Source organism: Anolis carolinensis, unplaced genomic scaffold, assembly GCF_035594765.1.
Source record: "Anolis carolinensis isolate JA03-04 unplaced genomic scaffold, rAnoCar3.1.pri scaffold_12, whole genome shotgun sequence".
Lineage (NCBI taxonomy): Eukaryota > Metazoa > Chordata > Lepidosauria > Squamata > Dactyloidae > Anolis > Anolis carolinensis.
Genome location: NW_026943823.1, coordinates 19,983,975 through 20,002,661, shown reverse-complemented (window position 1 = coordinate 20,002,661; position 18,687 = coordinate 19,983,975). Strand labels below are relative to the sequence as shown.

Genomic DNA, 18,687 nt, shown 5'->3' with positions numbered 1-18,687 from the left:
AGTTTTGAAACTCTTTTTAATCGATCTCACATGCCTAGTAAATATATAGTGAACAACTAGCTGTACCCGGCCACGCGTTGCTGTGGCAAAGTATGGTGGTATGGGAAATAAAGTATTGAGGAATTGGTGGTAGTTAAGGTAAAGGGTAAAGGTTTTCCCCTGACGGAGCTTAGCCTTCTAACTGGCAGCAATTGGATAAAAACAATTCTTCCTCTCCCTCTAATGAGGACTTTATTTTTCTTTTCTTTTTGTTGTATGAACGTAGAGGCATGGATGAGGGGTTGTGCTGCCAAGTTTAGTGTTTCTGGGATGTGTAGTTTTGTTGTTCTGTCCTAGGCCGAAATTTCATTACCCTTTTATATATATATATAAAAGAGTGATGGCATCAGGGCAGCGGACAAAAAAACAAAACTACAGGCCCCCAACCTCGAAATTTGACAACACAACCCATCATTCACGGCTCTAGGTTGATACAACAAAAAGAAAGGAAAAATAAAGTCCTAATTAGAGGGAGAGGAATAATAGTTTTTATCCAATTGCTGCCAGTTAGAAGGCTAAGCTCCACCCACTTGGTCTCCTAGCAACCTACTCAGCCCAGGGGACAGGCACAGTTATGCCTCACTTAGGCCTCTTCCACAGATTATCAGATTTTAACTGGATTAGATAGCAGTGTAGACTCAAGGCCCTTCCACACAGCTATATAACCCATTTAGAATCTTATATTATCTGCTTTGAATTGGATTATCTTGACTCCACACTGCCATATAATCCACTTCAGTGTGCATACTAAACATAAAGACAACCATACAACAGACATTCAATACCACCACTACCTCAACAATTTCTCACCAACACCACCAGAAAATGCCACAGCAAAGCGTGGCTGGGCACAGCTAGTATATATAGAAGATGCTTGGCTTATCCTGATATACAATGAACATCCACCTTCGCATGGCTCCTCTCATCCATTCAAGCTGGTAAACAAACCGGAAATGGGCCGCTTAGTGTTCTGTCCAAACCCAGACTCTTGTGTTGTTTGTCCAAAGCAAACTGGGATGCAAGCCTTACAAAGACAATATTTGCCATTGGTTTGTGAGAGCACTCACAAAGGAGAATCCCAGCTTTGGGCACCAAGCTAAGCTATCCATTTTCAAAACAGGAGCAAACAGGCTATGGTTTAATAAGCCGCAGTGCTTGTTGCATGGTCAGTGCTACCATCTGCTCCAGACAAACATGCTTAACCTCCTGGAAGGATTCAGCTCTCTTCCCGGAGAATCAATGCTATTCCGTGAAGCAGGATGTTCATGGTAAAGTTTCTCCCAGAATCTCTTTCCTCTTTCTTTTTTTCTGACCTGGGATTAGATAGGATGGATATGTTGCTTGAACTAAACGCCCTAAAGATATTGGATCTTCCTGGTTTTGAAAACTAAGCAGGGCCACCCCCAATTAGTACATGGATGGGAGAGACAAACCTTTCCAATGCTAATTAACTGAAACATTAATGCTAGCTTCCAACTGACAAAAGACTCTTGTCACATCCTGGACCAGGGGTCCTCAAACTTTTAAAGCAGAGGGCCGGTCCACAGTCCTTTAGACTGTTGAGGGGCCAAATTATCATTTGAAAAAAATACAAACAAATTCCTATGCACACTGCATATGTCTTGTTTGTAGTGCAAAACAACAACAGCAATGAAAGAACAATACAATATTTAAAAATGAAAACAATTTTAACCAGCATAAACCTATCAGGATTTCAATGGAAAGTATGGGCCTGCTACTGGCCAATGAGATAGTCTAGTTAATTAGGATTACGTACATTACATTTTTCTCACGCAGTAAACAACAAAACTGCTGGCCCAAACAAAACCAAATTTGGCCACAAAAGACATATTCACCCGATCTATGCCTTTCAATGAAAAAAACTTTAAAAATACATAAACATTGTAAAAATACTACAAATACACACATTAAAAAGTATTTCTATCCATCCAGACACATAAACATACATTCCTTTGTAGGGATTCATTGAGCATTCTGAAATTGTGTTACATGACTTTGGATCATAGGTGTTTATAACCAGATTCATTTCCTGCAGCCATTATTTGTGTTTTTTTGTAAGGGGAATAAAAACTGGATCTACACCGCCCTATATCCCAGGATCTGATCACAGATTATCTGCTTTGAACTGGATTATATGAGTCTCCCCTGCCAGATAATCTGGGATCAGATCCTGGGAATAAAGGGCAGTGTAGAACCAGCCGAAGCTTCCCTTTCTCAGACCAATTCCTGATCTAATATACAATGCCTGGTGTTTTTTGTTGCAGTCCTTCACCTCACTTCATCAAAAACCACTGTTGGTTGACTTGACGGTTGAAAACGGGCAGAGGCTGAAAGTCATCTATGGTTCGTCGGTCGGTTTTCATGCTATTGACGTGGATTCGGGCTCCGTGTATGACCTCTACCTGCCGACACATGTAAGGCTCTACCTTGGAAAATGTACTTCGCTTGTAAGGATCTGAACATCAGCACACTTACTAGCATAGTAAGATAGAAAGCGTTGGGGGAGACCTGGTTACTCCAAATAAACTCAAGTATCCAGGGCCAGATGAACTACAGCAGTGGTTCTCAACCTGGGGTCCCCAGATGTTTTTGGCCTGCAACTCCCAGAAATCCCAGGCAGTTAACAGCTGTTAGGATTTCTGGGAGTTGAAGGCTAAAAACATCTGGAGATCTCAGGTTGAGAACCACTGAACTACACCCAAGAGTGTTGAAGGAACCAGCAAAAGTCATTTCAGAACCACTGGCAATAATCTTTGAGGATTCTTGGAGAACAGGAGAAGTTCCATAAAAAGACTGGGGAACAAAACAAAAGAGGAACCAAACAATGACCAGTGTCCAGTCAGCCAGACACCAAGACTAGGAAAGACCTTGGAGCAGATCATGAAGGAGGCCATCTGCAATCACTTAGAAAGCTATGCTGTGATGACTAAAAGTCAACATGGATTCCTCAAAAACAAGTCGTGCCAGACTCATCTCATCTTTTTTCCCCATAGAGTTACAAGCTTGGTAGATACAGGGAATGCTGAGGATTCTTTAGTTCAGGAAGGCCTTCAACAAGGTCCCCCATGACCTTTTTGCAAGCAAACTAATCTGATATGGGCTAGGCAAGGCTACTCTTAGGTGGATATGGAATTGGTTAAGTGACCGAACCCAAAGGTTTCATCTCCCCAATGGTTCTTCTTTTTCATCCTGGAAAGAAGTGATTATTTGGGAGCCATGAAAAAGGTTCGGTCCTGGACCCATGACTTTATTCATGACTTGGATGAAGGTTCAGAGGGTTTGCTGATCACGTTTGCAGATGGGACCAAAGTGGGAGGGAGAGCTAATACTCCAGAGGAAAAGATCAGGATGCAAAATGACCTCAACACATGAGAGAGCTGATTGGACAAAACTAACAAAATGCATTTCAAGACGGACAAATGTAAGATACGACAATTAGGCAGAAACAATGCAAAGACAGAGAATGCGTGACGCCTGGTTCGACAACAATCCATATGAGAAAGATTTTGCAGTCTTCATGGAGAAGAAGTGGATCATGATCCAAGAGTGTGATGCAACAGCTCAAAAAGCCAATGGGATTTTGGGTTGCATCCAAAGGAGTCTAGAGTCCAGATCTGGGGTCCTCAAACTTTTAAAGTGGAGGGCCGGTTCATGATCCCTCAGATTGTTGAGGGGCCGAACTATCATTTGGAGAAAAAAAAATAATTGAACAAATTCCTATGCACACTGCACATATCTTATTTGTAGTGCAAAAAAAAAAAAAACCCAACAACAACCATTTATTTATTTATTTGCTACATTTATACTCCACCCTCTCTCCCCCGAAGGGACTCAGAGCGGCTTACAAGTTGCATGTACATACAATATATTATATTATTAGCATAGCACAATATTAGCATTATATATTACTATATTGTACTGTACCACTATACCATATCATTATTAGAAATATTACATTTAATATATAATATATAATTAATATTATTATATTATACAATATTATTACATTGTATTAGTATTATTATTAGCCACCCTGAGTCCCCTACTGGGTGAGAAGGGTGGGGTAGAAATACTGTAATAAATAAGTATTATATTGTATTACATTATAATATTATTATCAATATTATATGTATACACAATATATTATATTATTACCATAGCACAATATTAGTAAATGAAAGAACAATACAATATTTTAAAATAAAAACAATTTTAACCAACATAAACCTATCAGGATTTCAATGGGAAGTGTGGGCCTGCTTCTGGCCAGTGAGATAGTCAAGTTAAGTAGAATTGTTGTTGTTGTGCCTTCAAGTCATTTCAGACTTTGGGTGAGCCTAAGTCTAAAACTGAGAGCGGGGGCCAGGTCAATGACCTTGGAGGGCCGCATTCGGCCCCCGGGCCTTAGTTTGGGGACCCCTGGTCCAGATCGTGGGAAGTCCTGGTTGCCTCTCTTTTCTACTTTGGTCAGACTTATTCACCTAGACTATCATTGTGTCCATTCTGGGCCCCACAGTTCAAAAGAGGGATTAACTCTAAACTGGAAGGAGTCTGGAAGGGGGAGACTAAAGGGAGCACAGGTCTGGAAACCATGAATAATCCCTCTGAGGAGCTTCTTAAAGATCTTGGTCTGTTTATTCTGCAGAAGAGAAGACTGAGAGGAGACATGATAGGAGCCATGCATAAATAGGTGAAAGGCTGTCATAAGGAAGCGGAAGAAGGCTTGTTTTATTTCCCCTGGAAACTAGAACTCAATGGAGCCATGGGTTCAAATGACAAGGAAAGAGATTTCACCTGAACATTAGGATGACTGTAAAAAGAGCTGTTCAGCAGTGGAACTCTCTGCCTCAGAGTCTGGTGAAAGCTCCTTCCTTGGAGTCTTTTAAACAGAGACTGGGTGGCCATCTGTCGAGGATGCTTTGTGCTTTACCTGCATGTCAGAAGGGGGTTGGACTAGATGGCCCATGGGGTCTCTTCCAACTCTATTGCTCTGTGATTCAATGATACTATGAACTTTCCTGACATTAGTCCTGCACTACTTCCACTTAAGTAGCTAATAGCTGGTTCCTTACAGAATAAGCCAGTCTCTGCTCGTAAGAGATAAGGAAAAAATGGGAAATGCAATGGCAGGAATGAGGATTATGGGAGACCAAAGGCACAGAAACAGGAGAGTTTTGAGACGGTATATAGCTAGACATCTAACTATACAGTAGTAGGTAAAAGTAGTGGTTTTCCCCTGACTTAATGCCCACTCGTGTCCGACTCTGGGGTTTGGTGCTCATCTCTATTTCTAAGCTGAAGAGCCAGCGTTGTCCGTAGATGTCTCCAAGGTCATGTGGCCATTGGCATGACTGCAAGGAGTACTGTTACCTTTCCCACCGGAGCAGTACCTATTGATCTACTCACATTTGCATGTTTTCGAACTGCTACGTTGGCAGAAGCTGGGGCTAACAGCGGGAGCTCACCCCACTCCCCGGATTGGAACTGCTGACATTTCGGTCAGCAAGTTCAGCAGCTCAGTGGTTTAACCTGCTGCGCCACCAGGGGATCCATACAGTAGTAGTAATAGTAGTAGTAGTTTATTCCTTGCTTAGAGGATATGTCTTTCACATACAGGATATAGTCAACTATATATGAAAAGTGGTAGAACTGCAAGGAGAAAAGGTCGCAGGCTCTGAAAAAGGATTGCACTTTGGCAGCAAACTCCCCATCTAATTATGTACACGGAAGAGCAATATTTCCCAGTCGAACGCCCTCAAGATGGGGGCTCCCCTAAGAGACCTGCGACTCAATTTCGGCTCGTTTGCTGTAAGGAAGAACATACTAAAAATACACTTTCCCTTAAGAGTGCAGAAGCTGAAATTGAGTGCATCCTTCTTGGACTCAGCTGTTTGGGTTCTCTTCACACTGGAATGGCTTTGCATCTGAGAGAGTCGATATCATTATTGTTTCGGGAGGAAAACGGCATCCTGAGCCTTGTTTGGGAACAACCTTGGGCCGACTCGAGGCGGTTTGCAGCCTAGCACCCTCTTTTCGTTGCTTGCCTCCTTCGGTTTGATAACTCATGCAAACCGTACCAAGGCAGCGCATTAGGATAGCTCTCCGGCTGTGGATCCCGGTTCTGCTGTTACGGATAGTGGCTGCAAAGACGCCAGGCTCCATGGTTGGCCTGGGTCGATTACATCTGGCAAGTAAACTTTCTGATCCATGCCTCGTTTGTGTATTTCTTCTGGTTGGGAAAGGGGGATGTTTCGTTGCTGAAAGGAGAATTTCCCTGTGAAAATGCTAATTGCAGAGATTTTTCATCATGTACTTGGATCAAGCATGGGCAAACCTAGGCCCTCCGGGTGTTTTGGACTTATTTATTTATCTACTACATTTATATCCCGCTCTTCTCACCCTGAAGGGGACTCAGAGCGGCTTACAAATCAAATGAACATACGATATATTATTAGCTTAGCAAAATATAAGCATTAAATTACTATAGTGTACTATATCATTATATGGTAATATTATTAGTAATATTACATTTAATATATAATATATAAAAAGGGTAAAGGTTTCCCCTGATGCTAAATCCAGTCATGTCTGACTCTAGGGGTTGGTGCTTATCTCCATTTCTAAGCCAAAGAGCCGGTGTTGTCCATAGACACCTCCAAGATCATGTGGCCGGCATGACTGCATGGAGTGCTAATATTATAATTAATAATATTAATTAAATAATATTTAATTAATATTATTATTTCCTGCCAACCTAGCAGTCCGAAAACATGCAAATGTGAGTAGATCAATAGGTACTGCTCCGGCGGGAAGGTAATGGCGTTCCATGCAGTCATGCCAATGGCCACATGACCTGGGGATGTCTATGGACAACGCCAGCAATTCGGCTTAGAAATGGAGATGAGCACCAACCCCCAGAGTCAGTCACAACTGGACTTAATGTCAGGGGAAACCTTTACCTTACCTAATATTATTATTATTGTATTATATTGTTATTGTTGTTGTTGTTGTTGTTGTATTATTAGACTTCAACTCCCACAATTCCTAACAGCTGATTGAATGAATATTTACCTGTAAAATGGTGTTATGTATTTATTGCATCAGAAGCGAATTGAGAATATCGTTATAATGTATAGAAAAGCCACAAAGTTTAAAAACTTGGCATGATACTGAATGTCCTTTGACCGGAATCTGGCCACTTTGAGTGCCTTTGGTGTGACTGTGAGAAGGTCCTCCGTTGTGCATGTGGCATGGCTCAGTCCGCATTGTAGTCAGTGGTCTGTGGTTTGTTCTCTTCCACACTTGCATGTCGTGGACTCCACTTTATGGCCTCGTTTCCTAACACTGGCTCTGCATCTCGTGGTATCAGAGTACAGTCTGTTCAGTGCCTTCCAAATTACCCAGTTTTCTGTGGGCCCAGGACGAGTCTCTCATCCAGCGTCAGCCACTGATTGAGGTTCCGGGACTTAGCCTGCCACTTTTGGACTCTCGCTTGCTGAGGTGTTCCTGTAGATCTTAGGAAGCTGTTCCTTGATTTATTTAAGGTATTGGCTTGCTGGCTTCTATCTAAACAGAGGATGGGCCGGAGATGTCACTTCCTTGGTCCTTTCATTACAGGTTGCTACTTCCCAACGGATGTCAGGTGGTGCAATGCCAGCTAAACAGTATAATTTCTTCAGTGGTGTGGGGTGTAGACATCCTGTGATAATGTGGCATGTCTCATTAAGAGCCATGTCCACTGTTTTAGTGTGGTGAGATGTATTTCACACTAGACATGCGTATTTAGCAGCAGAGTAGCCAAGCACAAGGGCAGATGTCTTCACTGTGTCTGGTTGTGATCCCCACTTTGTGCCGGTCAGCTTTCATATGATGTTTTTTCTAGCGCCCACTTTTGACTTGATATTCAAGCAGTGCTTCTTATAAGTCAGAGCATAGTCCAGAGTGTTTCCCAGGTATGTTGTTGTGCTGCAATGCTCCAGTGGGATTCCTTCCCAAGTCATCCCCAGAGCTCGAGATGCTTGTCTGTTCTTAAGGTGAAAAGCACATGTCTGCATTTTAGATGGATCAGGAATCAGCTGGTTTTCCCTGTAATAGACAGTAAGAGCACCTAAAGCTTCAGAGAGCGTCTGTTCAACCATTTCAAGCTCCCTGCTTGTGCGGTGATGGCATGATCGTCAGCACAGATTAAACTCTCTGTCCCTTCTGGCAGTGGCTGGTTGTTTCTGTAAATGTTGAACATTGATGGAGCAAGCACACTTCCCTGGCACAAGCCACCCTTCTGTTTTCTCCATCTGCTTCTCTGATAATGGAACTCAACAGAAAAGCTCCAGTTTTGTAGCAGATTTCCTATAAAGCGGGTGAGGTGGTAATCCTTTATACATCTATATATAAAAAAGAGTGATGGCATCACGGCGACCCACAAAACAACAAAACTACAGGCCCCCCAACCTCGAAATTTGACAACACAATCCATCATCCACGCCTCTAGGTTGATACAACAAAAAGAAAAGAAAAATAAAGTCCTAATTAGAGAGAGAGGAATAATTGCTTTTATCCAATTGCTGCCAGTTAGAAGGCTAAGCTCCTCCAACTTGGTCTCCTAGCAACCCAATAAAAAATAATAAAAAACACTAAAAATTAATACAATAAAATACTATAATAACAGAAAATAACTAAAAATAATACAAGAAAATAATAAAATATAATAAATAAAAATATAACTTACAATAAAATTAATTTAAAAATACAAATAAAGTCAAATAAAAATTACACAACAATTTTTAACCAATACCACCACCACTTTGCCACAGCAACGCGTGGCCGGGCACTGCTAGTATATATATAAAAGGGTAATGGAATCATGGCACCGGACAAAACAACTAAACTAAATGCCCCACAACCTTGAAAATTGACAGCACAACCTCTCATCCACGCCTCTAAGTTCATACAACAAAAAGAAAAGAAAAACTAAGTCCTAGCCACAGCAACGCGTGGCCGGGCACAGATAGTATAAATATAAAATATACATATACATATAACATAAAATACGTTATACATATTTTTCAGGAAGAAAAAAAATGTATACTATCATGGTGTAAGACTATACCATTATTACAGCAGAGTCTCACTTATCCAAGCTTCTGGATTATCCAAGCCATTTTTGTAGTCAATGTTTTCAATATATCATGATATTTTGGTGCTAGATTCATAAATACAGTAATTACAACATAATATTACTGTGTATTGAACTACTTTTTCTGTGAAATTTGTTGTATAACATGATGTTTTGGTGCTTAATTTCTAAAATGATAACCTAATTTGATGTTTAATAGGCTTTTCCTTAATCCCGCCTTATTATCCAAGATATTCGCTTATCCAAGCTTCTGTTGGCCCGTTTAGCTTGGATAAGTTAGACTCTACTGTATTAAGATTTATATCACGGGGCAGGTTTCAATTGTAGCAACCACAGTCCATTAATCTAAATATCTTGATAGGAGGTGCAGACTAACAGACCTGGAGAGCTTAAGAAAGAAGCATACATCTGTTCCAAAATGTATATACTTTTTTGCAGGTTCAGAGATGATACAAATGAAAAATAATGCTCCCTTTCCGTGAAAATTAAGCTATCATCTGGAAATTGGATCTCCCTGCCCCAAATTCTTCAATATCAAAGAGCAATCATATTTCATTTTGTAAGTCTCCTAGAATAAAAGCAAACCAAACAGCAACAGGAACATAATAAAATTATCATTAGCTCCATATAAAGAAACATTAGGGCATTGTAACATAGTGATTCCCTTATTTAAAACATGTACTATAATCACAGAATAAAATAATAATAATAATAATAATAATAATAACAATAATAATAATAAAAACAACAACAACAACAACAACAACAACACAGTCCTAGAGACTTGGGAAGTGTTCGATTTGTGATTTTGTGATACGAAATCCAGCATATCTATCTTGCTTGCTGTGTAATAATAATAATAATAATAATAATAATAATAGCTACTTATTGAAATCATCTGAAGTGCTTTAATAATGAAAGATACTGTATAATGCATATAATAATTATGCATTATTAATAACAAAAGATGATAGAAGGATATAAAAACAAATAGAAAAGCAAGACTGTTCTAGTGATCTGTTTCTATTGTTTCTTTTCCTTTTGCCAACGCAGCACACAGACTTACTTGGGTTTGTTTTTGCATTATGGTTTGGTCCAAAGTGCTGTGTTTTTTGCATTATCGGAACACCTTCCAAATCTTCCAAGTATGAAATGTACCATTTGGATGCTGAAATTTGGATGGCAGATTTGGTTCGTATCTTTAAAAGAAATCTCGGCATGCATTGCATTGACCAGACGATGAGCTGGAGCAAGCATCCCAAAGTATCAAAATCAGCACTGGATTATATGGCAGGTATTAAAAGTGCGTCCTGATTAACAAAACATGCAAACAGTGGAATGATATGAGAATGTGATGAAATGGTTTTTGTGGGAGTTGAAGTCCAAAACACCTGGAGGGCCAAAGTTTGCCCATGCCTGGGTCACATGCTAGGAACAATCCTCTTTTTGTTGCTGCAAAGGACGAGTTAGGACTATTTGCCAGATGTTGCTGCTGTTGTTGTTTTGAATCTCAAGATTCCTAACATATGTGCCTTGAGCAAAACTCTCCCTCAAACAGAGTGTTGGGTTTTGTGGGCTGCTAAATTACTTAAAGCTTGTTGAATATTTTACAGTGTGAACCATGAGATTTGTCTGGCCATGAGTAGGCATGGAAAGGCTCTCAGCATTTGCTTTGCCTCTGAATAGCTATGTGAGATTTTGGAAGGCATCCGCTGTAATCTTCTGAATGATCTTCTTGCGATGTAGATATTTACTTTAGATGCTCGTATTTTAAGTTGACGACAGATCCACTGAGGGTCATTCCAGAGAGAGGGAGAAGCAGCAATTCTAAGGCCACAATTTCACCATCCAAACATTCAAAAAGGTGCTTTGATGGGAGGAATCAATGCTTCTTTTAGGTTTCCTTGCCTTTCTCCAATCTCCTGTCAGGGATGCTTTGATTGTGTTTTTCCTGCATGGCAGAATGGGTTGGACTAGATGGCTCAGATGGTCTCTTCCAACTCTGTTATTCTATTATTCTATCTACGAGGGTTGAATGAAAAGTAATGCCTCCACCTTCGTAACTCCTCAGCAGATGGCAGTCCTGGTATGGGGCAGGTACTGGCTTGTTCAGCCCAAGGCTGTGGCGCAGACGGGAGAGCAATGAATCACTGACCAGGAGGTCATAAGTTCGAGGCCCGCTCGGAGCTATGTTTGTTGTTTGTCTTTGTCCTATGTTAAAAAGGCATTGAATGTTTGCCTATATGTGTAATGTGATCCGCCCTGAGTCCCCTTCGGGGTCAGAAGGGCGGAATATAAATGCTGTAAATAAATAAATAGACTCTCCTCTACAGTTCCATTTGGCGGGAAGCCTTAGCATTGAACGGTTGTGTTGTTAAAGTGCGAAGTATGGAACCCTGTGCAGACGGTCAGTCAATGTGACTTAAGCAACGTGCAGTCATTGAAGGTGTCACCCCAAAGGAGATTCATCAGAGAATGCAAACTGTGTATGGTGATTGTGTTGATGTGAGTCCTGTGCAACATTGGGCGAGTAAGTTTAAAGATGTTGAGGTGGGAACATCTGACTTGCGTGACAAACAAAGAGTTGGACGTCCTATGACAGCAACCACCGAGTTTCACAAGCAAAAGGTGGACAGATTGATTTGGGACGATCGTTGTATCACTCAGAGAGAAATTTCAAGCATAATCGGCATTTCATAAGAACATGTGATTCACATTATTGCTTTGCTTGGCTATCAGAAGATCTGTGCGCGATGGGAACTGTGAGACGCTGGTTGTGGAAACAGAGTGTCGACTTTTTCCGTGACGGCTTCAGAAAACTTGTTCTTCATTGGCAGAAATGTATCCAATTGTCTGGTGATTATGTGGAAAAGTGTATAGTGGTCGTTAAAAAGCACATTCTAAAGATTATTTCTCCATTTGATTTATTTAAATATTCCCATCCAAACCCAAGTAACGAAGGTGGAGGCATTACTTTTCATTCAACCCTCGTATCTATCTCCTTCTTTGGAAGCTTTTTTGCCTCCTAAGTCCTTAGGGCTAAGTTACAACACCCTAATGTTTCTTTATTTGGTGCTAGTGCTAGTTTTAATGGGGTGGTGCAGTGGGTTAAACTGCTAAGCTGCAGAACTTGCTGACCGAAAGGTTGGCGGTTCGAATCTGGGGAGCGGAGTGAGCTCCCACAGTTAGCCCCAGCTTCTGCCAACTTAGCAGTTCGAAAACATGCAAATGTGAGTAAATCAATAGGTACCGCCCCGGTGGGAAGGTAACGGCGCTCCATGGGTGTTGTCATGCAGTCAACACCCAGAGTCGGACACGACTGGACTTAATATCAAGGGGAAAAACTTTACCTTTAATGCTCGTTTTGTTATGTTTCCATTGCTGTTTGGTTTGCTTTTACTCCAGGAGACTTACGTAATGCCAAATGAAATACGATTGCTCTTTGATATTTGAAGAATTTGGGGCAGGGAGATTCAATTTCCAGATGATAGCTTAATTTTCATGGAACGGGAGCATTATTTTTCATTTGTATCGTCTCTGAACCTGCAAAAACGTATATACATTTTAGAACAGATGTATGCTTCTTTCTTAAGCTCTCAAGACCAGTTAATTTGCACCTTCTACCAAGATATTTAGATTAATGGACTGTAGTTGCTACAATTGAAACCTGCCCCATGATATAAATCTTAATAGTAATGACATTGTCTTAACATCATCTTATAGGCAAATGTAGGACCAAGAGAGCCCTTTATACAGCCTTACTTGACTTTAAGTCTCCATTTGATACGATTTCCCAAGACAGGTTGGGGCAGGAACTGGAGATAACTAATATTGACAGGTGCCTGTTGGTTTTGATTTGTAGCCTTTATGTGAAAACATGCTTGAAAGTGAGATGTAACCAGATAGGCCACTTGGCCAACGTTGCACTCCAGGCCTGGAAACACCTCTGACCACCGCTCCACACAAGAGTCCAGGAATATAATCAAACAGTTTGTTGTAAAACACATAAAAAGCATTTGAAAAAAGCAGGTGTAAGAAAAGCAGATATAAAATCCAAAAAGCTTCAGCAACAGGAGATAACCAAACAACAATCCAATTGTCAATGGAGTATTGTTACTAGTTTTATTATTACTTGTATTACGGTAACCTAGCTCGTTGTTGACCTAAGCAACCCGAAAGACAGTTGCATCTGTTAAGTAGGAAATTTAAGTACCGTTTTATACGGGGAGGCTAATTTAACTAATTTACGTCACCATAAAAAAGTCCAGCTGTGTGCGGAAGAATGAGGAAGTACTCCATCAAGGACTCAGTGTCACAAGGGGACGATGAAGCAGCAGCTCCCCCTGTGGCCGGAATCGAGCATACCCTCATGAAGCTGGAAATGTTAAATCACCTTTGTGTCTCTGTTTGTATGTTGTATGTCTAATGGCATTGCATGTTTGCCATGTATATGTACATTGTGATCCACCCTGAGTCCCCTTCTGGGTGAGAAAGAAGGGCAAAATATGAATACTGTAAATAAATAAATGAATAAAGTCCACAAGCACAAGGTATCGTGAGTGAAACTTGATCATGAATACAAAACAGGAACAAAGAAACTTCCAAGATACTTGAATCCCAAACCAAAAGGCTTTACAACCAAAAGGCTTTACAAACATACATTACATTTTTATTTATATAGATATGTCTTCGGTTCTACTTAATTATTTGTCTGCTTGTTTATTATCTTATCTGTTGATTGTAATACATTTATTATTACTATTTTTCCAGATCCAGGGAAATATTCACCCGCACGCCATTATCATCCTCCCAAACACCAGCGGAATGGAGCTTCTACTCACGTACGAGGATGAAGGAGTCTATGTTAACATTTACGGACATTTTTCAAAGGAAAATGTGTTGCAATGGGGAGAAATGCCGGCTTCTGTAGGTATGTCTGCAATGACTAGAGGCACCCGTAGCTCACCCAAGAAGGCCTAGATTCACTTCTGTCAGTGTAGGAGCAACACAAGGCTCAATTCCAACACAAGGCTCAATTCTACTTATTTATTTATTTATTTTTCCTTTTAGAAGTGAATTGAGAATACAGTTATAATGTATAAAAAACCACAAAGTTAAAAACTTGGCATGATACTAAATGTCTTTTGACCAGAACCTGGCTACTTGGAGTGTCTCTGGTATTGCCGTGAGAAGGTCCTCTATTGTGTATGTGGAAGTGCTCAGGCTGCATTGTAGTCGGTAGTCTGTGGTTTGCTCTTCTACAAACTCGCATGTCATGGACTCCACTTTGCGGCCCCATTTCTTGGCTCTGCATCTCGTGGTGCCAGAGCGCAGTTTGTTCAGTGCCTTCCAAGTCTTCTGTGTGCCCAGGGAGGAATCTCTCATCTGGTATCAGCCATGGCTTGAGGTTCTGGGTTTTAGCCTGCCACCTTTTGACTCTTGCTTACTGAGGTGTTCCTGTGAGTATCTCTGTAGATCTTAGGAAGCTGTTTCTTGATTTAAGGCATTGGTGTGCTGGCTGATATCCAAACAGAGGATGGGCCGGAGATAGCAATGCTGGTGATGACCCGCCCAAGATCATCCAGTGGGTTTCCATAACTGAGCGGGGAATCAAGCCACAATCGTAGTCCAACTCTCAAACCACTAGTGGGTTGGAACTCGCTTCAAAAATGCTTTAGATCCGAATTAGATCCGAATTTAACGAAATTCCAACTGACATGCACAACCCTAATAACTATGTATTACTTTAATATTAGCAGCCCCTCCCCCCCCCCCCCCCCCGAAAACAGTCCAGCTTTCCAGTATTGTAAGTGGAGTGAAAAGAGAGATGTATTTGATAGAAGTAGGGCAAAGAATCTAAACATAGTAATGTAATATGTTACAGTGGCGAGACCTACATAGTCAATCTGGGTTATAGTAATTAGAATGAGGAAACTTAAGAGCAATTCAGGAGACACTGTGGTTTTTAACTTTGAGTTTGTTTTAATGATTTTTAACTGGGAATTTTTTAATACTGCCTATATTTCATCCTGTTTTAATGTTCATATATCGGTATATTTTAAATGCTTTTATGTTAAGCTGCTTTAAGTAGACTTTAGGGGAGATAAAGCGAGGTAATAATAATAATACTAATGCTAATAATAACTGATCACCAAGGAAAATTAAATGACATGGTAGCATTATGGCCTGGAAAAGTTTCTTTCCTGATCTTATTACAACTCCCAGAATGCCTCCAATAGCATGTCCATAATGTGGTAGGATTTTGCATTCCAAACTTTGGTAGAATCAAACTGTCGTGGCTTCTGTAATGTCCTTGGGATCTCCAGCATCCCAGGAAATTCATTTCCATTAAGATTAGAAATCACTGTTCACAGTTTTTACATTGTTCTTCGTGGCTTTGAACAATGTGCCACAGTGGTGTCTTCGGGTAGATAAAAGGAGAGTCAAAATGTGGTCAAAAGTGCAGCTGCATAAGTCCAAACTCTCTATCTGACCTGCAGATCTGAGGAAGAAAAGTTAGGATTTTTCTGTGTTAGGGAAAACTACCCAAAAATAGCACATCATCCAAAAATATGCAAAAGCAGGATATTTATAGTTGAGCATTCAGCTCACAGCAAGCAGAGTATGAAGTGCCAGGTGGCTGTAAAGAACTTAGAGCTAAGGATACAAACATGTAGAGTTCTGTCTTTACGATTGCAAAAAGGTTTATTTACAAAAATTATAGCTACATTTCTTAATAGTAAATAGCTGGGTCTAGGGTTCAGAAGAGAGAAAAATCACCAAGCACTATATCTCTCCTAACACAAGCAGAGAGAGATCTCAATACACACAGCACGCACCAAGATGTAAAAGTAGAAGTCAAAGATAAAAGGCATGAACCTGCAAAGTATCCATTCTATACAGCCAATCAGAATGAGAGCAAAAACAGGAGAAGAAATTGATAGATTCCAACTGTCATTTATTTACAATATTTATATTCCACCCTTCTTACCCCGAAAGGGACTCACGGTGGATGCACATATACATGACAAATATTCAGTGCCATTAGACATACAACATATAGACACACACAGAGGCAATTTAACATTTTCCAGCTTCTGGCTTCATGAGGGTATGCTCGATTCCGGCCACAGGGGGAGCTGCCGCTTCACCATCCACTTGTGCTACTGAGTCCTTGATGGTATTACTTCCTCATTCCTTTCTGTGTGCTGCCGGCAATTTTTATGGTGTTGCAAATTAGTTAAATTAGCCTCCCTGCATAAAGCAGTACCTAAATTTCCTACTTGACAGATGCAACTGTCTTTCGGGTTGCTTAGGTCAACAGTGAGCTAGGCTATTAATAGTTGGGGGCTTGCAGCGGGCTACTAATCAGCTGCGCCACGGTCTGGCCACATTCAGGAGTCGGGGTGGGAGGGATTTCCCTCGGCCTATTCTAAGCTAACTACCCTGTTTCCCCTAAAATAAGACATCCCCAGAAAATAAGACCTAGTAGAGGTTTTGCTGAATTGCTAAATATAAGGCCTCCCCTGAAAGTAAGACCTAGCAAAGTTTTAGTTTGGAATTATGCCCGCCAAACAGAACCCCAGAGCATGCATGTGTGTACCATATACATGGAAATAATGGTAGTAATAAGAAATTCTTGCTAGGATTCACATTTTGTCTGGTTATGCTGGTTTGTGATGATATCTACTGTACAGTATATAACAAATGTTCATTTTTTTTTTGGTTCAACAATAAAAGTGAATTCTTCTTCATGGAAAAATACGACATCCCCTGAAAATAAGACCTAGCACATCTTTGGGAGCAAAAATTAATATAAGACACTGTCTTATTTTCGGGGAAACACGATAACTACTCCTCATTGAGGACTGCAGACTTGGGCAGTGTGGGGTTGAACTCCAACAAGAAAGAGATACAATTAGCAATACCCAATCTACAAAAGAGTCCTCTACTCTTCCTTTACCCTTTTTGGCATTTTGTTGATTGCCACCATGTTTCTTTCTCTTCCTTTGAAGCTTATCTTCAGTGCAACCAAGTCATGGGCTGGGGAGAGAAGGCAATTGAACTGCGGGCTGTGGAGACGGGAACCTTGGAAGGAGTGTTCATGCACAAGAAAGCACAGAAGCTGAAGTTCCTTTGTGAAAGGAATGATAAGGTATGTTTTCTGAAGCGCAGTGGTTATTAGGGTTGTGCACTTCAGTTATACCCCGATCCGTTTAGCGCAGTTCCTGATCCATTTTCGAGAGCATCCAGAATTCGGCAGAGTGAGAATCTGTTTTCCCTTACAGCAACCGAAAGATCCGTTTTGGATCCAGCCCAGTAGTGGCAATGGGGAACTTACAAGGCTCCTCTTTCTGTCAGTATTGTCAGGGGTCAGTATTGTCCCCCATGTTGTATAACATCTACATGAAGCCATTGGGAGAGATCATCCGGAGTTTCGGAGTACGGTTCCAACTCTGTCACTGCTTTCCACCTGTTACTAAGGAGGCTCTTCAGATCCTGAACCGGTGCTTGGCTGCTGTGTTGGACTGGATGAGGGCGAACAAATTGAAATTGAATTCAGACAAGACAGAGGTCCTCCTGGTCAGTCGCAAGAGTTTACAGCCTGTGTTGGATGGGGTCACACTTCCCCTCAAGACACAGGTTCACAGCTTGGGGGTTCTCAAAATAGAATCAAAATAGCAGTAATCTAAAAATGCCAAAGTACATAAAATCAAGAGAAGCAAAATCCCCAGCAGTACTTCAAACATAGATCCATAAACCAGAAAGCAAGAACATTTCCAAGGTAAACCCTTCAAGGAAATAAAGGCATGAACCAGAACAGGAAACTTGAGAATCCTTGAATCATGAACTTGAGAGCAACATTTTCTCTTCTGAAAGGCCTGAAGCCAGCACTCCTTAATTTAACCACGACCAAGTAGCCATGAGATCGTGTCGAATGCACCTGGGCTTCAAGGTCTTCTCACGGACTCTCTCAGGATCTAGTTAGTCTACTTTTCACTCCCTCTGTTCTCAAGAGTAATCTAACTTCTCGTGAAAACTCACCATTAGCCAAAATGCTTTTTCTCAAAGGATCTGGGGCTTTCACTTTCCCCTCTGGAATCCAAAACATCAGCCTTATCGGGCTGCAATTCTCTCTTAACACTGACAAACTCTTCACTTTGAAATTCATCAAATCCCTTGTCTTTTGAAATGTCAGATAAATCAGAAAAATCTTCAGACATCTATGCTAGTAACCCATAGTCTGCCAGTTACCCATTTGGGTTACTGCAATGTGTTATCTAACATTCTCTTTGGGTCTTATGTCCTTTTTAGTCCTAATTGTTAGTCCTTATTAGAGTAACCCCATTGTATCAGCTGCTAAATGGTAAATCAACATTTATGACCAGTTCTCAATCTTTCCAATGTCCTTACGCTTAATACCGTTGCTTGTGTTGTGGTGACCCCTCAACAATAACATTATTTTCGTTGCTACTTCATAACTGTAATTTTGC

At 40.8% G+C, this 18,687-nt stretch overlaps 1 protein-coding gene across 1 annotated transcript in view; it reads left to right on the top strand.

The window, feature by feature from the left end:
• The window catches only part of nrk (Nik related kinase), a 127,727-nt gene that overhangs the window by 104,767 nt on the left and 4,273 nt on the right, over positions 1 to 18,687 (top strand). Inside the window, exons 28-30 of the mRNA XM_062963792.1 lie at positions 2,325 to 2,474; positions 13,964 to 14,123; positions 17,209 to 17,348. Coding sequence (XP_062819862.1) covers positions 2,325 to 2,474; positions 13,964 to 14,123; positions 17,209 to 17,348 — 450 coding nt within the window. The remainder of the gene's footprint in view (positions 1 to 2,324; positions 2,475 to 13,963; positions 14,124 to 17,208; positions 17,349 to 18,687) is intronic.